At 46.4% G+C, this 27,718-nt stretch overlaps 1 protein-coding gene across 1 annotated transcript; it reads left to right on the top strand.

The window, feature by feature from the left end:
• NPEPL1 (aminopeptidase like 1) lies at positions 1 to 26,855 on the top strand. The gene is made up of 13 exons (XM_083507529.1): positions 1 to 926; positions 1,069 to 1,566; positions 9,700 to 9,885; positions 15,809 to 15,979; positions 16,801 to 16,890; positions 17,893 to 17,974; positions 18,105 to 18,247; positions 19,702 to 19,779; positions 20,954 to 21,054; positions 21,823 to 21,946; positions 23,407 to 23,583; positions 23,956 to 24,066; positions 25,744 to 26,855. The coding sequence occupies exons 2-13, from the start codon at positions 1,417 to 1,419 to the stop codon at positions 25,900 to 25,902; spliced, it is 1,572 nt and encodes a 523-aa protein (XP_083363655.1). The 5' UTR covers positions 1 to 926; positions 1,069 to 1,416; the 3' UTR covers positions 25,903 to 26,855.
• The last annotated feature ends 863 nt before the right edge of the window (positions 26,856 to 27,718 follow it).

Raw genomic sequence — 27,718 nt, 5'->3', positions numbered from 1 at the left:
ACTGGAAGGACAGATCCTAAAGCTGAGACTCCAATACTTTGGCCACCTCATGAGAAGAGAAGACTCCCTGGAAAAGACCCTGATGTTGGGAAAGATGGAGGGCACAAGGAGAAGGGGACTACAGAGGATGAGATGGTTGGACAGTGTTCTTGAAGCTACCAGCATGAGTTTGACCAAACTGCGGGAGGCAGTGGAAGACAGGAGTGCCTGGCGTGCTCTGGTCCAGGGGGTCACGAAGAGTCGGACATGACTAAACGACTAAACAGCAACAACAAGACCATGCATGTCTATGCTCTGCCTCCAATGACGCTTCTACCAGTTGCTTGAAACCACCAGAGGGGAGAGCTGGTCTTGCACTCCTGTTCTTCTCCCTGATTTCCCACAGGCATCTGACTGGCCACTGGACTAAGCAGGCCTGCAAACTGCAAATAAATCAAGGTGTCCATGATGTAAGCAAGAGACCTGCTAGCACACTTCCAAAGCTAAGCAGGGTCTGGCCCGGTTTCAAACTGGATGGGGGCTGCGTGTTGCAATTTCTACATTGGGGGAGGGGTTGGACTAGATGACCCACAGGGTCCCTCCCAGCAATACCATTCTACATTCCATGATCCAAAGGTCCCACACCAGTTTTGGGCAAACCAGAGCAAACCCAGAAAGCTTGAGGGCAGCAGGCCCCAAGGCGATTTAATAATAATAATAATTTTATTGATTATACCCCGCCATCAGGCTGGGTTTCCCCAGCCACTCTTCCAGCACATATAAACACATAATAAAATGTCAAGCCCTGGTGATCATCTAATGTTTATTGGATGGATTTCCCCCCCTAAATTGATTTTTGAATTCTGAATTTATTGTTGTTCATGTTTTATACTGTATTTTATGCTGTTTTTTTGTTGCATCAGTTAAGTGCTTTAAATTTGTTGTTAGCCTTTTTTCTTTCTTTTGCTTGTGTTTAATGTTTGTATTTTTGTATTTTGATCTTGTATTTCTCTGTTTTTGTATTTTTTCTGAATTCTTTTACTGATAAAACTTAATAAAATATTTTTTTTTTAAAAAAATTGTTGTTAGCCGCCCTGAGCCCGGTTTTCTGAACCGGGAAGGGCGGGGTATAAATAAAAAAATATTATTAACCTTTTTTTAAAACAAACAAACAAACAAACCCTTCCTGATGTCTTCCAAAAGTTGCGTGCTCCTTTCACCTCCTTCATACCTGATGGGAGAGCGCTTTCCCCCTCTAGCAGCAAGCGCTATTCGCGGGTAGCGTGCCCTGGTCCATGGAGGCTCGACGCGGCGACGCTGCCGTTCCCTGCCCGGCCGGAGGAGGCGGGCGCGCTGCCTTCGCCGGGGAGGAGCCGGAGCGAGAGCCGAGCCGCTGCCGCCGCCGCCTCCTCCTCCTCCTCCGCTGCGGGCAGGAAGATGGCGAACGTGCAGCTGGAGTTCCAGGCCAGCGCCGGCGAGGCGGACCCGCAGAGCCGCCCTTTGCTCGTGCTGGGCCAGCTGCAGAACCTGCACCGCCTGCCCTGGGCCCAGCTGCGGGGGAAGCTGCAGCCCAGGGTCACCGAGGAGGTAAAGGCGCGCCGGGCTCGCCCGGGGCAGGCGGGCGGGGCAGGGAGGAGAGGCTGCTGCTGCAGGGAGCTCCCCCGACCCATGGAGCTCGTCGGGGTCCCCACCCCAAACTGAAGCTCTCCTGATAATTAATAGAAATCTCCTTTTCCTCTTGCTCTTGCCCGGGTGCCTCGGGAAACGCTTCCTCTCTCTTCCCCCAGGCCTGGGCTGGGCTGGAGAGAGCGCCGCCAGCAGCGGTGGGGGGGGGGGGGCTGGGTTTACCATATTTCTCCTGTCGGTTAGATAGCGCCTTGCTGGAAGGGGGGTTGGTTGGAGAGGGAGGACGGAACTTGCAATTATTATTATTATTGTTGTTGTTGTTATATTTTACAAAAGAACTACATCTCATCCTTTCATTCCCACGTGCTGAAGCTCCGCCCCAGGTAATTTTTTCCCTATCTGTTAAGGTGCTGACTCTCTGTCCTCCCTAAATGAGTTGCTCCCATGAGATTCCCACGAAGGGGAGAGAAAAAAATTGCTCCCCCCTGGAGGAAGCAAAAATTCACGTGCTCTCATCTCGAACCCGTCTCCCTCCTTGATTTATTTGCAGTTTGCAAGTTAGGTTTATTCTCAGTAGGCAGCTGTACAGCCCTGCCCGTGTTTCTTCAAAGTAAGCCCTACTGAGTCCAAAGGGACTTACGGTACTTTCAGATGGTAGCCTTGTAGCCGTCTCTTAAAGGTAAAGGGACCCCTGACCATTAGGTCCAGTCGTGGCCGACTCTGGGGTTGCGGCGCTCATCTCGCTTTACTGGCCGAGGGAGCTGGCGTACATGACTAAGCCGCTTCTGGCGAACTAGAGCAGCGCACAGAAACACCGGTTTACCTTCCCGCCGGAGTGGTACCTATTTATCTATTTGCACTTTGACGTGCTTTCGAACTGCTAGGTTGGCAGGAGCTGGGACCGAGCAATGGGAGCTCACCCCATCGCGGGGATTCAGACCACCGACCTTCTAATCGGCAAGCCCTAGGCTCTGTGGTTTAACCCACAGCGCCACCCGTGTCCCTTAGCCCTCTCTTGCTTAGAGGCAAATCCCCTTTTAAGTTCACTTACTCCCAGGTAAGTATGCCTAGGATCACAGCTTCAAACCCTTTAAAGTTTTTAGTTTTTCCTTTTTCGCCTAGATGGTCAACCTACCCAAACTCGTTGATTTTGAGTTTTGCTTTTAAAAACCAGCTGTGTTGCAAATGCTTGGAATTGGTGCATGGGTGCATATTTATATATTTCGGAAAGCGCCACCCACTTCTTGCCTGTTCTAGGTTCACTTAAGGAGGGAGTAAATATAACACAATATGGAATTCTGATGAGAGGAGTTTAGATCAATGGAAGCTGTTCTACACAGCACAGGAGAGCAAAAACAGAAGATATTCCCTTAAAAGAGGGCTTCAGTGATTGCCTAAGGACAAATGCAGACAAGCTGTGCTAACTTTTGAGCCATAGCTCAGTTGTGGAGATCTGCTTTGCATGCAAAACGCCCCAGGTTCAATCCCTGCCCTTTCCAGGTACAGCTGGGAATGCACCCAGTCAGTGCAGACAATACTGGGCAAAATAGAACCCGCCTCCCCCAAAAACCCAGAAAGACTTGTGGCCCATTAAAAACCCTAAAAGTCTAGGAAGGAGTGTCTCCTTTAATCCCCTTTAACTTCCATTCTGGCTTTTTGCAACAAGCATGGGCATCAGAAGTTGGAGAGAGGAAGGAGACTTTTCTTTTAAAAGATCTGTGCATTATATCAACTCAGTGCAGCAGCAATTTAAAGATATTTTGCAAAGTTTACCGATAACTTGTCTGCGTGGGTCCCAGATTTGTTGATTTATTAACTGTCCGGGAAGTCAAAACATAGGCCTTAAGGTCACTTGACAGAATTTGAGCAATTAGTTGCGGGGGCTGAGAAGCTGGCTGGAGGCTTCTGTGCGCTTCGAGGTCAACAAAAACCAGACCGATTTATCGGGCATTGGTTTGACTTTGTTATTTAGAAACTCCACGTCCCCATTATGTGAGATTTTCGTAACTCTTATTTCACTTTGCTTTTTGCTCCTTTTTCTTTGTTGCATATGTGCGAGGCTTGTTACCTGTTTTCTTTGACATGTTTAGCAAAGATGGGAAACAGTAGGTGCTTAAAGCGTCGTCGTCCCTGCCAGCTGTTGTTGGGCTTTCTCCCAGTAATCCCAGCCAGCATGGCTAACAGTGAGGGACAATGGGAGACATACAGCAACAACAGCTGGAGCAGCAGCAGTCTCCCCATTCCTTTATTATGACACAAACTTTTGCGGATTCAGATCTGCTTCCTGCTGCATCAGGAAATTTAAAGCTATATGGGCAGATAAAGCATCTTAATTTGTCTTGCTTGCTCTTTTTTGTACCCTGTGACTGGTACACCTTTTGGCCACATTCCTCCGCCCCCCAATGCACCACACATTGGTGTATCTGGCATACATGGGAAGAGACTCCGGCCTAACTCAGTATTATTTACACTGACTTCTGCAGCACCTCTCCAGGCAATGTTAGAAACTCAGATATATAAGCTAGGCACCAAGTGGCTCCTTAAACCAAAGTTACAGTCGCCAAAACTGTCTAGTTGCCATTTTGGGGGCAAGATGGCTCGAAAGTTATGTTTTTCAAGTGATGGACTGACTGATTCTCAGTTAAACATCTGGGTAGTTCAGGTGACTACCTTGAGCTAGGTTAAGAACTTTGAGAACTTGAAGAAGAAAAGTCACTTGATCCAGGGACAGTCCACATATATATATTGGCCTATTCCGACCTCTTTTCCTTAATGGTGACACGGACCATTCATAACATAAAGAGTTTTCTTCACAACTGTGAGCAGGGCACTGGGGTGGGGTTAGTGAAGAGAAGCTGCAACAATTAACTACAATTTTGTTCACTGCTCCTGCTTAGGCCACACAGAAAAAAGTATTTTGGTTCGTGAAATTCATTCTGATTGTGCAGATAAAGTATAACTGATAGAATTCTACAGGATGTGGAATTAGTGTGTGAAAACAGTCAAGATCCAATGATCCTTAGGCTTGCCCTTCCAGATGATGAAGATGTCAGGCGCTATCCTGGTTCCCAGGCATCCTCACTTGGCTGCAAATAGTCGATAGCCAGGTGGAAAATGCTAATCTCAAACACTGATTTAAGGCAGGGCATCTTCCCCATAACTACTTGGAGATGTCTGAAGTTGGGCCTGGAGCCTTCTGCACTCAAAGCAGTAGCTCTTACACAGAGCTAAGGCCCTTCTGCATGTACCAATGAATGGGCATAGAGCTGAAATCCCCCTTGTGTTGTTGAGCTCTACACACCTTGATTGGCGCGTGCCTATCATAGAATCATAGCGTTGTAGAGTTGGGACCACAAGGGTCATCTCAGCCAACGTTTTGCAATGCAGGAATCTCTTGCCCAACGTGGGACTCGAACCCACAACCTTGCAATTAAGAGTCTCATGCTCTGCCAACTGAGCTATCCCAGTGTGCCAAATGTGCAGAAGGTAGGACCAGGTGTAAAGGTGAAGATGTGCAGACTATTCATTGTGACCCAGCGACTCACCTCACATATTCTTTGAATGCATTTTGGGGGGGGGGAATTCATCTCCACACTCATAGGCGCCGACTCCATGGGGCCTGAGGGGGCCCGAGCCCCCTCAAAAATTCGTTTGGGGGGGCTCAGCCCCCCCAATAATCTCGGGCGGCGGTGGGCGCGTCCGCGGCTTTTATAGGGCGCCCGGCGCGCACCAGCTCGATAACGGGCACCGGCGCGGCGGGGGGCGCCGGGCCGGGGGTGTTGGCTTTTTGCAGTATAGTGACGCTGCAGAGAGCTTGCTGGGGAGATCATGCATTAAAAAGAAAGGACTCAAAAATAACTTAAAGAAGGTTTAATAAGAAAAACAAAAACTCCATTTACACTAAATACGTCAACAACAAACCAGACCCAACCACCAACCCATCCCCCAGGGTAATGGGAGAGCTAGATGCTGCTCCTTATATACTCTACCCAAATGCTGACACACCTTAATCAAATACAACTCAGCAGCACCTGCTATGTTTCACAGCTGTAAAGCTGGGTCTCGTTAGTTTGCTCTGGCCCTTGCTCCGGCCCCTTAAAGACATACACATGGAGTGGAACAATGATGAACCTTTACATTTAAAGTAACCATTCAACAGGGGGAGGGGGGCGGCCGGTCTGTCTCCTTGGCAACCCCATTGAGCAGCGCTGGCTCCCCCGGGAGGGCCATCCCCCCGCGCCGCCGATCGCCAACACCGCCGACGCTGTGGCTGACCGAGCCCAAGCCCGTCAGGAAGGAAGGAAGGAAGGAAGGAGAAATGGGGAGGGAGACGAGGGAGGAAAATTGCACGCAGGGTGAAGAAAGGAGAAGGGCGAACGAGACGAGCTTCCAACCCAAAAAAGGGCTGGAAGACTGGGAGGATGCAGGATCGGGAAAGAAAGCGACGCCTTCCCCGCCCGCGACGTCGCCCGCTTGTCATTGGCAGCGCAGTGGGCGCCCAGAGGGGCTGGGCACCGGCGCAGGGCCGCTCCGCAGCCGCGGAGGACAGCTGCGCGGCTAGCAAGGTGCGCCGCGTAGAGCGCGGCCCTTGTGTGGCCCGGTGGCCAGGCTCTGAGACTTCCCTGCGCCCCAGAAAAGCGAAAGGATTTTCTCTTCTTTTTTATATAAATATTTTATTAAGTTTTCAAATACAAAGTTAGAAACATACACTGAAGAAAAAAGTAAAAGAACAAGAAAAAGAAAAGAAGAAAAAGAAGAAAAGAAAACCAACCATTCAACATATTTTTTATATAACTAACTGGACTTCCTCGCATCTCCCTTACCCTGCATTCTTTATAATAAAGATATCAGCAAATTATTACCTTGTTTCGTACCTTATTTTGTACTTTTCAAATACTATACCTCTAAATTTAACATACTTTTCATCAGTTACTTATATCTTAAATTAAACATAGTATTACCTTAGATTTTGACCTTTTCTTACTTAAAATATAATTTCCTGTTTCCCAAATCTAATTGCTGAAGCTATAGTTTCCGAATCGTGTAAATTTTTAACATTCATACAACTTATATTGTTTTTGTAAATAGTCCTTAAATTTTTTCCAGTCCTCTTCCGTTGTTTCTTCTCCCAAATCTCGGATTCTGCCAGTCATTTCAGCCAGTTCCATGTAGTCCATCAATTGCGTCTGCCACTCTTCCAGTGTGGGCAAATCTTGTGTCTTCCAATATTTTGCGATAAGTATTCTTGCTGCTGTAGTTGCATACATAAAGAAAGTTCTATCCTTCTTTAACACTTTCTGGCCAACAATGCCCAAGAGGAAGGCCTCTGGTTTCTTGGGAAAGGTATACTTAAATACCTTTTTTAACTCATTATAGATCATTTCCCAAAAGGCCTTCACTTTTGGACAAGTCCACCAGAGGTGAAAGAATGTCCCTTCAGCCTCCTTACATTTCCAACATTTATTATCAGACAGGTGATATATTTTTGCAAGCTTGACTGGGGTCATGTACCACCTATAAATCATTTTCATAATATTTTCCTTCAAGGCATTACATGCCGTGAATTTCATTCCGGTGGTCCATAACCTTTCCCAGTCCTCAAACATGATGTTATACCCAATATCCTGAGCCCATTTTATCATGGCTGATTTGACTGTCTCATCCTGAGTGATTTTCTCTTCAACCTGCCCTCCATCCTCTTGCAGAAAACTCTTTGCCTGCCCTGCCCGTATCTCGTTTTTGCTTTTTAATTCCACACACGCACCCTTCGGACTTCGTGGCAATCGGGCGCGCGGGTGCGTTTCCTAGGAGAGTGAGGACCCCCGCCTCCTCCCCACCTGCTCCCTAGCCAGCCAGCCGCGCGCCCTAGCCGGCGAGCCCCGGCCGTCCCCGTCGCGCAATCGGCTGGATCTCCCTTCAGCAGGCCGTGCTCACAACTCGGCCCAGGGACCCCCAGCAGCGGATCTCTGGCTCAGCTGAAGAATCCGGCAACAAGCCCCCTCCTCCCCAATCGCTCCGCCGAAATACGCTCCAAAACCCCCCAGATAGGCCGCCGGCCGCCAAGTCTAGTGGCGCCCTGAGCGAGGGTCTCTCCCCAACACCGCCACCTCGAACTGCGTTCTCCCGGCTACCCGAGCGAACCAGCGGCAGGACCCCGGTATGGGCCCCCCCAATATTTTTTATAAGTCGGCGCCCCTGTCCACACTCATGGAGTGTGGGTAGCAACTCTTTCCCAGATGTCTGCATTTTATTAGGTACGCCTGCCTTACTTCTATCTCCCTTGTTGTGTAAACGGTGGAATTAAAGTCTAACGATGGCTAATACTGAAAAATTGAGCTGCTGAACTTTCCATTTTGGTCCAAACCAAAGCCATACCCATTTCTAGTGCCCTCAGCCGTATAAATCCACAGAAGAGGTCCTCGTCTGGTTTGTTTCCAAAATGTAGACAGTGAAGCGGAGGGAATGTCTGCTGATAGCCATATCTTGGATCTTTTATCTGGACTCAGCCTTGTACTTTAGACCAAGAAGCCCAAACAACAGGCTGGGGCTTCTGCAACACTTTTATAATAATAATAAAAAATCTATTGCCTTTTCAGCCCAGTTTAAGATATTGGAATGAAAATGGTTTTGGCACAAACCAGGGGAATTTGGTGATTGAATTTGGTACCTTGTGCAGTTTGTTCCTTTGAAAGAGTGGGTGACCAAGCTGAACGATTGTTGCTGCTGATTAATGAATCTGTCGTCCTGTCCCTGTAATGAGAGATTATGGGCTGAAATCCACAGTTGGGCAATACCTTTCTCAGGATCAGCCAAACTGCCACAAAATACTGAGTCACTTTTCAAGTTATCCAGAACTCTTCATTGGCCAATATGTTAAACAAAGCAGCAGATGGGGTGGCAAAGTGGGGTGTGTGTGTGTTCTTTTTTAAGAACAGAAATTAGGTGGGATGTTGTTGCCATGAGGTCTGCCTTGGACTCTGTCCCAAAATTGAGATTACAGTCCAAATCGTGACAGAAGGAACAAGAAACCTATGAAGATTTGAGCCAGCCTGTCCATTTGGAGAAAGGCACGTTTTACTTGTCTCCACACTGCAGCAACTACCCCAAAGCCATTGCAATCCGCTCATAACTGAAGACCTGTTTTGAGGAGACCTGCAAAGGTTGCCAGGCAGTTACAATAAAACAGTCCTATTGAAGGTGCTTTCAGATGGGAGCTTGATATTGTAAATGGGTCGTTGTCAACATGTTTGGGTTGTTGTTGTGTTTGGATTTTTTCCTGGAGAGGGTAAACCCAGATTAAACAGGGAATATGTAGACTGATGTTTTGATGCCAATGACATAGTGTGGGCACTGTGAAAAATATGCATGCATGGGGGGGGGCACTCATTCCACAATAAACACCAGTCTGGAAGCACCCTGAGTGAGAATTTTTGGCCCATCTAGGCTAGTAGGTGTACACCACCGTTACCTACAACCCTCCCCCCAGGGTTCCTAATGCAGGTCTGCCCAGCCTTGTTTTACTGAGTTTCTTTAACAGGGTTCAGCCATACGAGGCCCTTATTAATGTATATTATTTGTTCTGCCATTTTGAAAGAAGCATGGTAAAAATCTGAAATACCGCGAACTCTCTTTCCCTCTTGATGTATTGGTGGAGATGCTCTTAAGCCAATGTCAGCTCGCAGGTAACACTAAGCCAGACCATGGTTTAGTGCCCATGTGTGAGTGTGCAGACTCTTTGCACCTCCTGTTGCCGTTGTGTGCTAAGCAGCAGTTTGGACGACGCACTAATCCAAACCATGACTTAGCAGTGCAGCAGCAGAAGGACCAAGGAGTAAAGTGGTCAGTCTCTCCAGGAGAAAACAGGTTTGCGCTAAGCCATGGTTTGGACTTAGGGTTGGATGTGAACCGGGTCACTGTGATCACTGGGTCACCATGCAGTCTGGGGTTTTTTTTGCATCTTGTTGCTGCATATCCCTCACCACTGTGGTAAGTCGTTTGCCAGGCTAAAGGGGTAAAACTGAAAAAAACTATGAATGGGTGGTGCATCTTCTGAAGAAGGGTCTCCAATCTTTCCCGTTGTTTCCTTTTTCTCAGTTATGGCAAGCCGCGCTAAGCACCCTGAACCCAAACCCGACCGACAGCTGCCCTCTCTACCTGAACTATGCTACTATAGCTGCTTTACCTTCCCGGGTCAGCAGACACAACAGCCCATCGGCCGCCCAGTTCCTCACGCGCCTCGTTCGCAACTGTCTCCCGGGAGGAACCAACAGGTGCATCCTTGTAAGTGAAAGTGAGCAGCTGGAGGGAAATGGCTTAAAAATAACTGCAAGCGCTTAAAATGCAAAGGGGCTGATTTATATGTCACGTTCGCTCCTAGAAGAACCTCGAAACACCTTGATCTGCACTTGCAGATTTGTGATTCATTTCTTGTGGAGGCAGTTGATGCCTTTGGGTATACATTGGTCTTAAATGATCTTAGTTTTTCATACAGGCAACTCCTAATTTACTCAGGGGTTACATTCCAAGGCACCGTGCGTTTAAGTGAAATCGCATATATTTGAAACACTATTGGGAAACCCTACAAACCCCCCATTCCGTGTTAGAGGACATTCGGCACAGAAACATGTGTGTATACCTTTAAGAAGTTTCTAGGATTAATTGGCTGCAGGTGACCGTTGCTATAAAGGAAAAAAGCTGAGTTTTGTTTCTTGCCTGCAGGAATAACATCCACCAGAGTTTGTGTTTATTTGCTTAGTAATAAAGTCTTCGTTTTTGTTTGGGTTTTTACACCTATGTCTCCTGGAGTCCATCTGTCCTCTGCCACCGGCTGGAAATTCCCCTCCAACAGGTTATGGGCCCAGTCCCCAGTCCCCAGTCCTGAGTGGGCAGAGACAGAGCGTGAAAAGAACCCAGAGACTGGAAGCAACTCAGCGTTTCTCAAGCAGCTGGCTGTGTGAAGGCATCGGCAGGGAGTGTCTGTTTGGGACCAGGAGCCGAACATTTTTCTTCAAGCCACGTGTGAGTAAGAACTGAGTGGAAAGCTGAAAGCTGGGTGGTGCCATGGCTGGACTTGGAGCTGGAGCTCAAGGGGGAGCTTCCTATTTTCCAGTAGAGAAACTGGGAGAGTCCAATTATATGTCATGGAGTTTACAGATGCAGGCGTTTTTAAAGAAAGAACAATGTTGGACTGTTATTGTTAACCCTCCTGTAAAAGAGGAGGATGAAGAAGTAGATGAAGCAGACCAAAGGCTGGAGGACAAAGCCTATGCCAATTTAATTTTGAGTTTAGAGAAGTCTCAGTTATCTCATGTGCGAGACCTTGAAACAGCAAGTGAGATTTGGCAAGCACTGAGAGCGATACATATTAGAGACACTGCTGGCAGCAAAATTACTCTAATGAGAGCTCTGTACCGAGCCAGACTAAGTGAGGGTGAATGTGTTTCAACACACCTTCAAAGAATGCGTGATTTGTTTTCACAGTTAAATGAACTTGGGGAACATTTTTCTGAACAGAGAAAAGTTTATATTGTGCTGTCTTCACTTCCTGAGTCATGGGACAATTTAGTGATGACTCTGGAAGCAATCCCAGAAAGCCAATTAACAATGCATTTCTTAACTGGCCGTTTGCTTGATGAGGAGGAAAGACGCCATGAGAGGAAGGCCACAACCCCTCACCGTAACTCCAGAAATGGGAGGCAGTCCAGTAAAAGATATGCAACTGATGAGGAGCGGCATCCTAAAGAGGTTGTAGACCACAGAGAGGAAGCAGCGTTCACAGTTAGAAGATGCTATCGTTGTGGGTCAACTAAGCATTTAGTACGACAGTGCACTGTGTCTGTGGGAGAAAATACAAGACAAGGGCGGCCTGCGTTTGCTGGGAAGCGAGGAGACAGGAAGAATCGAATCCAGTATGTTTCTGCAGCAGTTCGAGGCACCAGTCACGACGTTGGACAAGACTGGATTTTAGACTCAGCAGCGACAAACATTTTTGTCAAGTCTGCACAAACCCTTGTAGAAAAGCAGCCTTGTAAATCTGTAAATGTGGTACTAGCTGATGGAACAGTGCATGAGTCAGCTGGAAAGGGTAGTGTGAATATCAACTGTTTAAGTACCAAGTTTACCAATGTTTTATGTGTACCAAGTTTAGAAAATAATTTGCTTTCAGTTACAAGTCTTGTTAAGCAGGGATTTAAAGTAACCTTTTCTGGTTCAGGCTGTAGAATAGAGAAAGCTGGAAAAGTGGTTACAGCGTCGCTACAAAATGGTTTGTTTGTTTTGAAAGACCGGCTAGTAAGTGAGTCTGGGGCATGTGTTAAAGCCTATAATAGAGCCTTGCATGATGAGTGTCAGCATCTGTGGCATCGTCGTTTGGGGCATGCCAATTTCCGCAGTATTGCGAAAATGCCAGAATTAAGCAAGGGAATTAAAATGAAAAAATGTTCAGTTTTTCTAGACTGCAATACCTGCAAGGAGTCTAAAAGTAAGCGAGGGTCTTATCCTGAAAGTACTAGAATAAGCAAGAGGCCATTTGCTTTAGTACATTCAGACCTTTGTGGGCCATTTGCAGAGTCTGAAGGAGGAGCAAAGTTTTTTTTTATTCTTGTGGATGATTATAGCCGATATACTTGGGTATATCTGTTAAAACACAAAAGTGAAACTGGTCAACTGATTAAGAATTGGGTCAACTATATAGAAAGGCAGTTTCCCTACAAAGTTACCCAGTTGCAAAGTGACCGTGGAGGTGAGTTCATGTCTGAAGCCCTCCAAGTTTGGTTGAAAAAGCGTGGTATTAGTCACCGTAAATCGTGTCCTTTTTCGCCTGAAGAAAATTCAGTTGCAGAACGCAAGATAAGATCTTTACAAACAATGCTAGATTCAATGCTATGTGATTCTGGCCTATCCAGGAAGTATTGGGGGGAAGGAATTCTGTGTGCTAACTACATACAGAACAGATTGTTTCATTCTACCATTAACAACACCCCTCATTTTTTGCTTTATGGAAAAAAACCCTTTTTGGACCATGTTAAAACTTTTGGTTGCTGGGCTTGGGTTCACATCCCAAAAGGACAGAGAAAGAAAGGAGAGCCCAAGGCAAAGAAACTTAGGTTTGTTGGCTATCAAACTTGGTCAAAGGGGTATCGTTTTGCACTAGGGCGTGGCAGAGTTGTAATATCAAGACATGCAGAGTTTTGTGAGCAAGATGGTTGGGTTCGTTTACATGGAAATTCAGAAGTTGTGTTATCTTCTGATGATACAGATAAATTTGTGAAATCTGAGGAAGAAAAGCCACAAATTAAAGAAGGTTCTGAAAGTGACAGTGATGAGGATTCAGGGGATGAGGATCCCAGTACACAATCTCCTAAAGCTGAACCAATTTCTCCTGAGCAGGATGAAATAGAAGGGGAAGATAGTTCAGAGGGGGAGAGTGTTCAAGTTAGAAGGTCACAAAGAAGCAATAAGGGGGTACCTCCAGAAAGGTTTACTATACAAAAAGTTAAAACTGTTGATGTGAAAAAGGAACCTCGTGATTATAAGGAAGTTTTAAAGTTACCACACCAGGAAATAGTAAGGTGGAAAAATGCAATGAAAGCAGAAATGAAATCTTTAGCAGAACACAATGTCTTTACCATTGAGCCATTGCCAGAAGGAAAAAAGGCAGTAGGCTGTAGATGGGTGTATAAAATAAAACACTTGGCAGATGGTGATGTTAAGTACAAAGCCAGACTGGTAGCACAAGGCTTTACTCAAAGAAAAGGTGAAAGCTTTGATGAAACCTTTTCTCCTACTGCAAGGAGTGAAAGTGTACGTTTATTGCTAGCTCTTGCAGCACAACGTGGGTTTAAGGTAAACCATTTTGATATTGAAACAGCTTATCTTAACGCAAATCTGCAAGAAGAGATTTTTATGAATCAAGCGCCAGGTTTTGAGGCAGGAGAACAGAATTCTGTCTATAGGCTGAACAAAGCAATTTATGGGCTCAAACAGTCAGCTAGAAATTGGAACGAGTGTCTTGATAATGCTTTAAAAAATCTTGGTTTTAAAAGAAGCTTAGCTGATAACTGCTTGTACACTAAAGGAAAGGGTGATAAACAAGAATTGTGTTTGTGTTATGTTGATGATTTGCTTTACTCTACAAAAGGTGACAAGCAAGTGGAAAAATTTGCAGAACAACTAAGAAAGGTATTTAAAGTAAGAGATTTGGGGCCAGTAAAAAATTATCTCGGTTTAGAAATTCAAAGAACAAACGATGGAAGTTTTTTGTTGAGTCAAAAAGACAAAATAATGGAGTTACTTGAAAGAAACAATATGCAAAACTGCAAGGGAATAAAAACCCCAGTGGAAATAGGTTTTTTCAAAAATGAAGGAGAATGCACAGAACCTGTAAATCCTGAAATGTACCATTCAATAGTTGGAAGTTTATTATACATTTCATTGTGGAGCAGACCAGATTTGAGTTATGCAGTTGGAATACTAAGCAGACTAGTAAGCTGTCCTACAGAAAATGCCTGGAAAGGTTTAAAACGCATTTTCCGGTATCTAAAGCAAACACTTAATTATTGTTTAAGATTACCATCTTCAGGTTCCACAAAATTGCAGTGTTACGTTGACAGCGATTGGGCCAACCTGCCTGATAAAAAATCAATTTCTGGAATGGTTTTTCAATTTGGAGATTCTTTAATAGGTTGGAAATCCAAAAAACAAAGTATAGTGGCCACATCATCAACTGAGGCCGAATACTGTGCATTGTCGGAATTATGTAATGAAGTTAAATTTTATGTTCAGATCCTCAAGGATATAAACGTACAGTGTAATTATCCTATTCAAGTTATGGAAGATGATCAAGCCGTAATAACCTTGTCTGGATCTGACCAGTTTAGAAACAAATCAAAGCATTTGGAAATTAAATATCAAAATGTAGCTGAAAACGTAAAACAGAACCAGATAATGCTGAAGTATTGTGAAAGTGCACAAAATGTGGCGGATGTATTCACAAAAGCGTTAACCTTTGAAAAACATACACGACTGGTAGCAAAGTTGGGAGTTGCTGTGTGTGATATGTAAATATGTTCTGTTCTGTTTAAAATACTATTTGTTTCTGTTTGAACGAGAGGGGGTGTTAGAGGACATTCGGCACAGAAACATGTGTGTATACCTTTAAGAAGTTTCTAGGATTAATTGGCTGCAGGTGACCGTTGCTATAAAGGAAAAAAGCTGAGTTTTGTTTCTTGCCTGCAGGAATAACATCCACCAGAGTTTGTGTTTATTTGCTTAGTAATAAAGTCTTCGTTTTTGTTTGGGTTTTTACACCTATGTCTCCTGGAGTCCATCTGTCCTCTGCCACCGGCTGGAAATTCCCCTCCAACATTCCGCCCCTTCTCGTGAGGTTTTTGTGACATTTTGGGGTCATTTCTGGGTTCGGTGCAATGCGTGCATGTTTGGTTGCACACGTGCCTAAAATGGTTGCCGTCTGGATTTATAAATTTATTGTACTTTTTTTTCTAAATCTCTTTGAGGGATCTTTTGTTGGAATCAAGTAGTGTGTAAGTTCTATGAAATGAAAATAAAACAAACCAATCAATAAAATTATTGCCAACTTCTGAGTTTCAAGTCTCCCACCAGTGTTTAATTTCTAAAAAAGGAGGCAGGATGTTCTGAGCTCCAAGCCAGCATTTCTGTACAGGTCATTTTTAGTACTCTTAAGCTGCAAGGGGGGAAAACCTTTAGCCTTTTCGGTGTCATTGGACTCCCAACTCCCATCAGCCTCGGCGAAGGCAATGGTCATGGGACTTCACAACACCTGGAGCTTCACAGGTTCCCATGCTATGTCACACCCGCTTAATTGGAAGCATTTCTCAATATGGCTTCCTTCTGAAGAGACATTTGGAGACCTCTGCTGTTAGGAGGCTTGACATCAGGTTATCAGGGAAGTTGCCTCCCCCTCAGAAGTTTGGACAGATATCTGAGCTCCCTATATCTGTGCTGAGCTCCATTTATTCCAGGCATAGGCGAACTTGACCCTCTGGATGTTTAGGGACTACAACTCCCATGATCCCTAGCTAACAGGACCAGTGGTCAGGGATGATGGGAATTGTAGTCCCAAAACATCTGGAGGGCCGAGTTTGCCTATGCTTGATATATTCTTTCAGCCCTCAGCCCCTTCTCAGGTTTCTGGCACGCATTTGATTTTCTGTTTCCCTTTCAGATGGTCTGCGAGCGCTCGGAGGTCTTTGCCTCAGCCTGTGCTATAGCAAGAGCTTTTCCGCTCTTCACACAGCGATCCAGTGCCTCTAGACGCACAGAGAAGAAAAGTGTGATAGTGGAATTTTTCCTGGTTGGGCAGAACAATGGCCCTGTGGAGGTGGAGACGCTTAAAGTAAGCTGCCGGTTTGTCGCAACAGAAGAAGTTTGATACTTTTATTTTTAAAAATTAAAAAATATTTATTTGGTTTTTCAGATTACAGTTTTACAATCACATATCCAACATACAACATAAAGACAAGTTTCCATAGAATCTCCAGGACTTCCCTCCTCCCCTTTGTGGGTCCTATTGTTAAACATTTCCTCCCGCGTCTTTTATAATGATCCAGATCTTTTACATCTCCGTTACATCCAAAATTCACCATTAAACTACAAGTGTTATTCCAATCCTACTAACAGTTTTTACGGTTTACAATGGTTTTTAAGTTAACTTATACTTTTTGACACAAAAATAATATGGCGATGTGAGTTCCGCATACTTTGGGTTAATGTTAAAGGCTTATTTCCCCCCCAGTTGCATTGCTGGTTTTACTTTAGCTGGTTTTCATAGAACGCAACAGGCAATTTGCAAACACGAAAGTGTTAAAATTTAAATGTAGGTGAAATTTTATGTAGAAGGAAGGAAGGAAGGAAGGAAGGAAGGAAGGAAGGAGAAAGCTATGAGGTCCTAGGTTTGCTTACAGTAATACAGTGATAAAAATGAATTGGAATTTGTGTTGCTACCTTCTCTTGTGTAGAAGTGAGTAATTAGATTTGCTAAGCTCAATCCCTCACAAGTACTCTCTGGTCTACACTACAGACTTTCATGACACTTGAATTTTCCTGACACCCGGAAAGTCTCTGAGCAGTTCAGATGCAGAAGAAAAGCAAAGCCAAATGTTGTGATGCATAGACACTCTTGACATGCTCTCCTTTTCTTTCTTGTATGAATTCTAGTGTCTGGAAAGTGCTGCAGAAGGTATAAGGCTGGCAGCTCGGATCGTAGACACCCCATGCAATGAAATGAACACCGACAGCTTCCTGGAGGTTGGTGATAACCTTTTAACAGGGTTAGCTTGAACAGTCCGCTGAATTTGGGAAGCTTATGTCCAGGATTTCACTGTAGAGAAGCTTTTATTTTGTCCATGATGCTCAGGGAGGTGGCTGACCTGTTGCTTGGCATTTGATGACCAATGGTTCGCCATTTTGAACCAGGTGGCTTTAATGAGGCCCATAAATCAGTAGGACTAAATGATCGGGAAATCGAGGTACTGCTTATAGGCTTAGGTGGGTGACATCCAGGAAAGAATGTGCAAGGGTTACAGCCCCCCCCCCGAAATTGGTCCCACACAGACCCTCTTTCGAAGGGTCTCTTCAGACAGATTTCACATAGAAACAACAAAGGGCCTTACCTCATTCCTGACTACCTGAGGACAGCAACGTTGAAAATGTCCAGGAACGCTTTTTAGTGCTGTGCTGATATAACCCATCAATGTTTGCAAGTTTTGGTGGGGATGGAAAGACGCCCTGTAAAGACTGGATTAATTTTTCACAGGGCAGGTGAATTTTGCCTCACTCGCACATCTGCCATAAAATCCCTGATGCTCCGCTCCCCCCACCACAGCCTTAGAGCTGGTGAGGGGGACAATTCTTACCAGCAAATCTACAAGCAAATCAACAGCAGCTTAGAAGGTTTTGAAGGCTAGAAAGATTCTTTTTTTAAAAAGGTCTTCATTTTGGCAGCAAAAAGACATGGAAGTTTGTGCTAGGTGAAGCACAGCATGGACAAGGTTTTTTTAAATGGGGACCCACCACCGATAAGGCCTTTTCCCCAGTCACTGGTCCCCTTGCCTCAGAAGGTGAGGCAACCGGGTGGAGAGCCACTGATAATGGTTTTGGTGTCCTGGGAGGTCATTGCAGGAAAAAAGGGGTCCAGGCGAGTTGCATTCTGGTCCCTTGGATTTGGGTCTTGGATTCTGACTTTTGAGTTTAAGAAGCACAGTGTTTAAAGGTGTTGTGATGTGACTCTGGTGTCTTCCTTACTTGAAGGAAATCAGAAAAGTCGGAAAGGACCTGGGGATTGTTCCAACCATTATTCGAAATGCAGAATTGAAGGAGAAAGGATTTGGAGGTCAGTCAAACCGAAGCCATTTCCCCCTCCCCACTCCCCCATATGGTAAAATCTTGTATGTGGTTAAGACATTACTCATGGGTAATTCAGATCATTTCCCCAGCTCTCCTGTCTCTACCTCTGTCCCCAGGTATTTATGGCGTTGGCAAAGCAGCCGTGCACCCACCGGCTCTAGCCGTGCTGAGCCACACCCCGGAAGGTGCCACACAAACCATCGCCTGGGTTGGGAAGGGCATTGTTTACGACACTGGAGGACTCAGCATCAAAGGAAAGGTGAGCGTGTCTGGAGACACAGCAGCAGCTGCACACACTCACTCGCACGCATCAAAATTCAGTGTGTACTGATGCCCTGCTTGTGTGTTCGGTATGTGTGAAGGTGCCTGCCTAGCCACAAGTCCAGACTAGATGCATGTGTGATCTCCATCAATCCAAAGGGGGCCTTCACACTTGCAGAGTCCCTCTACCTGTGCATTCACCCATGTTCAGGTAGGGCTCCTTCAGACTGATGCTGCAGGCCACAATGGCTATGTTCTCCCTCCAGTGTCTGAGGCCCTATCCAGGGGTCAGCAAACTTTTTAGCAGGGGGCCAGTCCACTGTGCCTCAGACCTTGTGGGGGGCCAGACTATTTTGGGGGAGGGAATGAACGATATCCTATGCCCGACAAATAACCCAGAGATGCATTTTATTCATGTAAAAGTGCACTGATTCCTGGACTGTCTGCAGGCCAGATTTAGAAGGCGATTGGGCCAGATCCGGCCTCTGGGCACCTCGGCATACAGGTTGCTAAGAATCACAAGCAGGGAGAGTTGCCATTGCACTTGGGTTCTGCTTGTGTGCTTCCCCTTTGGGGCGCCTGCTTGGCCACAGCGAGAACAGGGTGTGTGTTAAGTTGTGGGTGAACATATCAGATGACACAGCGATTCTTCAAACAGCTCTTGTTGATTCACAGGCCAGAACTGGGCTGAAGGGTTCAGTCAGCCTGCTTATATAGAGCTCCAGTACAACGTAACTGTAACAATTTTCTAAAACTATCCAATCACTGAATGTCACTTTCGATCCCTTATTTGCATAACTACCTACAGTATCCCCCTGCTGGCCCAGGGTGAGAACTTCAGTACATAACACCGTTGGACTGGATGGGCCTTTGGCAATTGCATTTTTATCTTGTGCCCCACTTTGATAGCCTCAGGCTGTGCAGCCATTTATGAATTTGCAAAATAACTAATAAAGGTTGGGCTGGCCTGGTGCATTCTGAGAAGCCCCTTCACTAGTTGGGCACTCCCTGAATGGCTGAGTGGGGCTCAAAGGTGAGGCAGTGTTTGTTATCTGTATAATGCCATCAGGGCACATAATTACTGCTACACAGAGTAGAGTAAGCCAAGAAGAAGAAACAGGTCTCTGCCCCACAGAGCTTACAATCATTCTAAATTTAGATGGGGAAGGAGAGGCAAGAGTAAGCAAAGGATGAATACAGTTTATGGCATAAATTCACTTGGATCGGTGTGTGTGTGTGTGTGTGTGTGTGTGTGTGTGTGTGTGTGTGTTTAAAGACTTAACAGATAAGGCCTGCAATCCACACTTACCAGAGAGGAAGTTCTGTCGAACTCAGTGGAGTTTACTCAGTGAGGGCTACACTGCAGTGTTGCGCTGTAATCACCTCAGCATGGCTCTTTCAGCACCAAAGCTTTCTGCATAAATGAATTACTTTGCGTTTACGTTTGTCTAGACAACAATGCCCGGGATGAAGAGAGATTGTGGTGGAGCTGCGGCTATTTTGGGCGCCTTCAAAGCCACCGTAAAACAAGTGAGTGAAACTGAGCAGTTTTTATCCAAGGCTGTAATGCCTGTTTTAGGCATGCAGTAGAGCCTTGGTGGTTCAGTGGCCTACCAGTGATGTAACATCACGGCCGTTCCTTATTTTGGAGGATTCAAGAATGCTAGAATGAGAGAGTATTCCTTGAAGTTCATCCAGCAAACAAACCCCCCTCAGGCCTGGAGTTTTCATTGCTGTGAAACTTGCTGAATTGTTCTTGGCCTCAAGGTCACTGCTCAGCCTGATTCCTCGGCTGACCTTTGGCCCTGTATATCCATTTAGTTCAGTGTTGTCTGCACCAGGGATGGGGAGCTTGGTTTTTAAATTCACCTTTAAAACTCTAAACTGCTTCGGCCCTGAAGGAGCATCTCCACCCCCATTGCTCAGCCCGGACACTGAGATCCAGCTCCAAAGGTCTTCTGGCACTGCGAGAAGTCAGGTTACGAGGAACCAGGCAAAGGCTCTTCTCCGTAATCGTGCCAGCCCTGTGGAACGCCCTCCCACCAGATGTCAAGGAAATAAACAACTATCTGACTTTCAGAAGTTCCCCTTTATTCCCCATGAATGGTGGCTTGCCCTTCTGTTATGGCACTACAAATTGATGGTGGGGTGTTGCTCCCCTCTCCAGGTTTGGCATTCCTAGATTCCTCCCCCCGACTCAGAAACAAATACCAGGCATGCCTAAAGCCATGCTAGGCCCCTGTACAAAATGCAGTCTATTGTGGGCATTGCACAGTTATATGCATGGAAGGTGGGAGGGGAGACAATAAAAACGCCTTGGAATACTGTGACAAACCGATGGGTGTTCTTCAGAAACGAGAAAGGCCAAAGAAATTCCACTCTCGCTATAGTGCTATGAATCTTGCTGGCAGACTTCTCTACCTGGCGATAGTATCCAGGGCTCTGAAAGCATCTCACTGCAGTCATTTAATGGGGCAGCCGGGCAGCCAAGAAATCTGGTGGGAGGCACTCAAATGCTAAATTAACATTTCCCAAGGCTGCTGCTGCTTTAAAAGGCATTTTTCTTGCGTGGAGCTGTATCAGAGACTTTGTTCGCAATAAATAAAAATGTGTGGCATGGTTTCTCTCCTGTTAGCTTTAATTTGTTTTGCAGGTTAGGCTCTCCCTTCATTTCACAGCTCTCCTTTTCTCCTTACTGCAATAGGGCTTTAAAGACAATCTTCATGCTGTTTTTTGCTTGGCTGAGAATTCTGTCGGACCAAATGCAACAAGGCCGGATGATATCCATGTTCTTTACTCCGGAAAGTAAGATTTATTTCTTCCCTCCGCTCTTAGCCTACCTGGCTGCTGCCTAGTGCTTACTTTGGGAATTCTCCACCTGCTCCTAACTTTAAAAAATGCACAGCTGGGGCATCACACCTGGGTCCTTGGAGGATTTCATTGGCTCAGGGAGATTGCTAAGCATGAGCAGGGATAGGTGTATAGGCCACAATTGCAGCTGGTACAGAAAAAGCACAGGTTGCAGTATTGGGACACATGAATCAGCTTCTCGGAATCTCCGCTTTCATTTGTGGGAAGGTTTCTAGTCCCTATGATTGGGACTGAGTTCATTTGGGCCATAGAAGAAGGCATTTCCATCAGTATACAGCCATACCTTGGATCTCAAGTTCCTTGGCTCCCGAATGATCGAAACCCGGAAGTGAGTGTTCCGGTTTTTGAACGTTCTTTTGGAAGCCGAACATCCGACAGGGCTTCTGCAGATTCTGATTGGCTGTAGGAGCTTCCTGCAGCCAGTTGGAAGCCGCACTTTGGTTTTTTAAATGTTTTCGAAGTCAAACGGACCTCCGGAACGGATTCCGTTTGACTCCCAAGGTATGACTGTATTTTAATTGGTAAACTTGAATTAATGTTTTCTTGTGTATTTTTTGTAACATTTGTTATTGTTGTTTTAGCTTGCTGTTTTAGCTTTTCTACATTAAGGCGCATAGCAGTTACCTAACTAGATTAAATGAATAGATAAACCTTAAACATTGCCACATTATTATTATTATTATTACCCCACTCTTTCTCCAGAACTGTGGAAATCAACAACACCGATGCCGAGGGCAGGCTGGTGCTCGCTGATGGAGTTGCCTACGCTTGCAAAGACCTTTGTGCCGACATTATTTTGGATATGGCTACTCTCACTGGCGCTCAGGTACTTTGAGTCAAAACAAAACAGGCTTTCTCTGCGATAGCTCCCCGCTTTGGAACAATTCTCCCCAGGACGGCATGCTGGGTGCCTTCTTACCAGAGTCTGGTAAGATTCAAAGTGACCCCAGAGTTCCCTGGAGAAAGAACTTGAAAACCTCTGCTTTAGACAGCTCTTACAGAAGGAGACAGTGGCATGTCTTCACCTTCAGGAAAACCGCTGCAGGTGCATGTGGGGGAAAGTCTCTGCAGCGTGCGTGGCTTTCTGTTGTCTCCTGCTTCCCCATCTTCTTGGCTTGGGATAACTCAGTCGTCCTTCTTGTTGGCCGGGGAGCAGCAGCAGGGGCGGAAGGGAAGGCCGTTGAGTAAATAGGGGATGCTACAAGCAAGTTAAGAGTGCTGTCTGGGGAAGGCCTGTCCATCAGTGCAAAGGTGGCACTGCCCCATCAACCTTTCCTGGCCCTTAGGCAACCTCCACCTGCCTGCCTTCTCGCTTGCAACCAGTCCAGGAGGTATAATTTGCCTCTCAGCTTCCTTCTCAGTCGCAGTGTTGCCCTCGTAGAACTCGGCAGGGAGGACAATGGGGGCAAAATTAGATTTGTTTGGCTCTGACTCCACCTACTGTCAGCTTCTCTGTCTGCTTCCCTACAAGTCCCAGTGGGCACCAGCTGCTACTGGTGTTGTCCTTTCCCCCCTCCCTCATTTCTTTTTTCCCTTCCCTGCTGCCCAAAGCATCTGCTATCAAGCAGAGGAGGAAATGGCTTGTAGGATACCAGTCTTTGTCATTTGGGCGACAGGAGCGGGTGTCAGCAATAAATCCCATGGAATAAGTGAAGCCAACTCTTTATTAGAAGAAACAAGGTCTGCTCAGAGGAGTGCCAAGCCTAAGGAGCACAACAGCTCTTTTCTCTGTAGGTCTTGCCCTTTTGAGGCAGTTGTGGGGACCAAAGGTCCCCATCTTCCCACAGCTGCCTAAGTCTCCTCCTCCCTTGGGTCCTTCCCAAGCAACCTGAGACTCCGCCGTCCGGCCTTTGCACCTCCCTCTTCATAGCTCTTCTGGTACTGGGAGACTAGAGCAGGGGGGAGCTTGTCGCAGCAGGATGAGGAGACAGCTTGGTTTTTTCACCAGCCTGACTCGTCTCTGCCTCTTGGCCTCCTCTTCTCCTGTTTTCCACCTCTCTGCCACAGACTTTCCCTGCTCAGTAAACCCTGCTCCCTCTTCAGCTTCCTAGGCTTCCTCTTCCCAGTCTTCTCCCTTTGACCACTCATCGTCTTCTCACAACCACCACTTCCCTCACAGATGCTTCCTGGCATTCCTCCAGCCAGCCCATGGCATCAGGAGATTGCATCGCAGAAGCAATCCATGAGTCCCATCTACTATGTAGCACTTCAGAAGCACCTCAGAATATAGGCAGAAATGGCCTGCCTCTTCTTGGGTTTCACGTTTTCCTTCTTGTCGCCTTTCAGGGAATTGCCACGGGGAAATACCACGCTGCTGTCCTCACCAACAACGAAGAGTGGGAAAGAGCCTGTGTCAAGGCGGGCAGAAACTGCGGAGATCTGGTTCACCCTCTTGTCTATTGCCCTGAGCTCCATTTTAGTGAATTTACCTCTGCTGTGGCTGACATGAAGAACTCTGTGGCAGTAGGTTTATCAGATATACTGTTATCAGTTACTATTTTATGCCTACGCTGAGTACAATGCCTGTGAGGCACTTTCTGCACTGTTTAGGGAAGTTTTTAATGTTTGAAGTTTTATTCTGTTTTTAGTGTTCTGTTGGTAGCCGCCCAGAGTGGCTGGGGAAACCCAGGCAGATGGGTGGGGTATTATTATTATTATTATTATTATTATTATTATTATTATTTTATCACCATCAGATCAAAAGTGCTGCTGTGTAGAGCTGCTTTGCTTCTGCCTACCTTCTCTAGAAATGCAATTGAGCATCATTATCTGTAGACTGAGGCTTCTGAAAATGCTTCTTACTAAATCCAGCCTCTTTTCTGCTCTCTTCTCCAGGACCGAGATAACTCCCCAAGCTCTTGTGCTGGACTCTTCATTGCTTCACACATTGGGTTTGACTGGCCTGGTGTCTGGGTCCACATAGACATTGCTGCCCCGGTCCATGCGGTGAGTTGTGTATGATTGATTCCATTCTCTTAAGTCAAAGGCCGGTATATCCTCACCGCAGCCACACAAAATTAGATGGAGCCAACATTGCCGGATGTCAGGGAACTGACATCAGAGGCACGGGAGAAGGAGAGGGTCTCTGATTCTGCAGGAGAAGGTCCCAGCGCTAGGGGGAGAATCAGCTGGGAAGGAGGGGAAGAGAATGAGTGTAACACCAGGGATCCAGGATAGCAACGGGACAGGGAGGTGCAGGGGCTCCAGGACTCTTCGTGGGAAGTTAGTGAGGAGAACCCAAGCACCCCGCTGCCCACGCCCACCCTGCGCAGGAGACTCCCGCGCAGTGAGAGGCGGAGACGCTTAGGCGTCAAACAACTCTTATGTTGGCAGCACTTTAAGAAACGCCCACAGACAGATTCTACGAGTGACTAAGGGCAGCCACGCTGAGATGGGCTGTGCAGTCTGGAGGGTTTAACCAGGCAATCCGATGCTCAAACAGGGCAGGATTACGCACGAGTAACTCCCAACCACTACACCAGCGATTCAGAAATGTTTTAAATAAGTAAGACAAAAGTTTTGAGTCTTTGTGGAGTGGGATCTTGTCTTCTGCAGTGCAATAATAAGCTAGTCCTCTGGTTATGCGCAAGCAGAAAGATTAAAATAAAATAAAAAACTACAATGTTTTGAGAATCTTAGATCTTTTCCAAAGCAAATGGCTAGCCTTTATAGAGGAGGTTGAAAATGGGTAGATACAGCCTGGTGAAACCTCAGAAGTCAAAGGAAAGGTTTGAAAGTCAAGTCTTGCAAATATTTTGTCAGAAGTCCCACTGAGTTCAATGGGACTTAAGTTCCATAAGTGCAATATGCCAAATCACAGCATTAGTACAAATTCTAGAGATCAAGAGAGGCCACTGGACACCCGGGAGATCCTTGGCCTTTCCTGGGAACAGCAAAATCAATAAAACAAAAGCCGATACATGCAGGTTTTGTGTGATTTATTCCAGGTTGTGGAATTCAGGCAGCGTAACTACAGAGCAGTATCCAGCGAAGTATTTCCACCACCATAAAGTGTTGTTGCAAAACAGAACATCCCCTTCTCCTTCTACTGCACACCCCCTTCTCCACATCTGCTCTGGAGGTTGGGGGGGGGGGACCTAGAACAGTTCTGGGGGGCATGTGGGGAGAGGAGGGGGGGAGTTCCGTTGTGCACCCAAAAGTCCTCCTTGGATTACAGCCCACGGTGTTGGATTTTTTTCTCTTCATTTCTTAGCTTTATGTAAATAGCAGAATATACTAGTAAAAGCATTGGCAAGAGATGCATTAAAAAGCAACTTGTTTGATAGGGGATCCCTGTACATACGTTGTTGTTGTTGTTGTTGTTGTTGTTGTGCCCATCTGACTGGGTTGCCCCAACCACTCTGGGCAACTTCTAGCAAATTATAAATACATAGTATGTCCTATTGAGTTCAGTGGGTCTTATTCCCAGTTAATTAGGTATAGGATTGGAGCCTTAGGGTGCTGCAAAGTGACTTAATTTGTGTGCCTCTTTCCATTCAGCTTTTTATTATTATTTCGCCTAAACAACACACCAGCCTTCATAGGCAGCATTCCAAGCATTTTCCTCCAGTGTTTCTCCCGCATTCTGTGCTGAGACTCAAATCTCTCTGCTTTTGCTCCTAGGGTGAACGAGCCACAGGCTACGGCGTCGCTTTGTTGCTCTCCCTGTTTGGCCGTGCCTCCGAAGACCCTCTCCTGAACATGGTTTCTCCGCTGGGCTGCAATGGGGACTCCCCCTTGGAAGATATGGAGAGAGATTCCAAGAGGCGCCGCTTGGTTTAATGCCCACTCTCCTCCCCCTTTGGAGAGAGGGCACACAGGAATTACCTCACTTTGCACTGAAGGGTTTCCCAAACCACGAAAGCACCCACGTGTCGGAAATGACCGAGAAAACGAAAACAAGTTGCTCACATTTGATTCTCCCATCTCACTCTGGCAAAAGGCTGTATTCTGTTGGGTTGGGTGTTTTTCTTTTTTTTTTTAATGCGCTTGGGGTTTTTCTACCAAACCTGGTGACTTTGCTGCTTCCAGTCTTTATGGAGAAGGGGCTAGGGATGTCTTATTCCCCCACGTCCCTTTCAAAAAGTATCTGAGCCTATTACTGCAACAGCTTCACCTCTTGATGCCAATAGAGCCTTCCGAGTTAGTTCTGCAGGTTTCATTTCTCAACCCCTCTGCTTTACAGAATTCAATAGTGTCGTGGGGTTTGGAGGAATATAGGGGTTACCACCTTGGGAGTCAAACACCAGGTGAATCCCTTTAAATCTCCTGACGCTGCAGGGGATGAGGCAGCTGCTGTGCCTTCTGGCCTCTTTCTCTGGTTTCTTTTTCACCTGCTGGGAGGCATACCTGAAATCCTGCTTGCCCCAGGTCAGGACTGCTGCACCGGAAGGAACTGCAGCTGCCCTGCCCAACAGCATAACAGGCTCCACTTCAGTTTGCAACCGCTGGGATGAAGCCACTTTGAGGCTCTGCATTATTCACTTAGTAGCAGCATTTCGGCATAAGGGAGGCCTTGTTTTCTAAGGCAGCTTTTCAATAATAATAATATTCCTAAGCTACCATTCATGCATGTTACATCTTTCGCTGATCATTACGGATACAACCCTGTAAGTTTGGGCCGGTGCATTTCTCCACGACGGTTCTTAACACCCTTCTGCTGACAAACTTCATCGACGTTTAGAATAAAAGTGTTAATGGGAGGCAACCTAGAATAAAACCCACCCTACTCTCAACACGAGTGTAAGCTTATTGAATCAAGGTATCTGCGCCGTTTCTTTCTGCAAATGCGTGTAGGTGACACAAAGAGTGCAAGAAGGATATGCAGGACAAAGGATATGCCAGTGTGGTGGTGTGGTTAGGAGCGATAGACTCGTAATCTGGTGAACCGGGTTCGCTTCCCCGCTCCTCCACATGCAGCTGCTGGGTGACCTTGGGCCAGTCACACTTCTCTGAAGTCTCTCAGCCCCACTCACCTCACAGAGTGCTTGTTGTGAGGGAGGAAGGAAAAGGAGAATGTTAGCCACTTTGAGACTCCTTCAGGTAGTTGTAGAGGTAAAGGGACCCCTGACCATTAGGTCCAGTCGGGGACGACTCTGGGGTTGCGGCACTCATCTCGCTTTATTGGCCGAGGGAGCCGGCGTACAGCTTCCGGGTAATGTGGCCAGCATGACTAAGCCGCTTCTGGCGAACCAGAGCAGCGCACGGAAATGCCATTTACCTTCCCACTGGAGCGGTACCTATTTATCTACTTGCACTTTGACGTGCTTTCGAACTGCTAGGTTGGCAGGAGCAGGGACTGAACAACGGGAGCTCACCCCGTCGTGGGGATTCGAACCGCCGACCTCCTGACCGGCAAGTCCTAGGCTCTGTGGTTTAACCCACAGCGCCACCCGCGTCCCAGTGATAAAGCGGGATATCAAATCCAAAACTGGCTATGAGTCATGGCAGCTATGTGGAATTGGGCAATGGCGCTCTCATGGGAGGCCATGGGAGACTGCTTGCCCTCTCCAGCTACCATGGGGCATCTTGCTTGGCACAGGACTAGGCAAGAACCGTGGCTCGATGTAGCATGGGCGGTTCATGCATTCTTCATTTT

This window comes from Podarcis liolepis, assembly GCF_965112155.1.
Source record: "Podarcis liolepis genome assembly, chromosome: 6".
NCBI lineage: Eukaryota > Metazoa > Chordata > Lepidosauria > Squamata > Lacertidae > Podarcis > Podarcis liolepis.
Note: the sequence above shows the minus strand (reverse complement) of the source record. Positions and strands in the feature narration are given on the sequence as shown.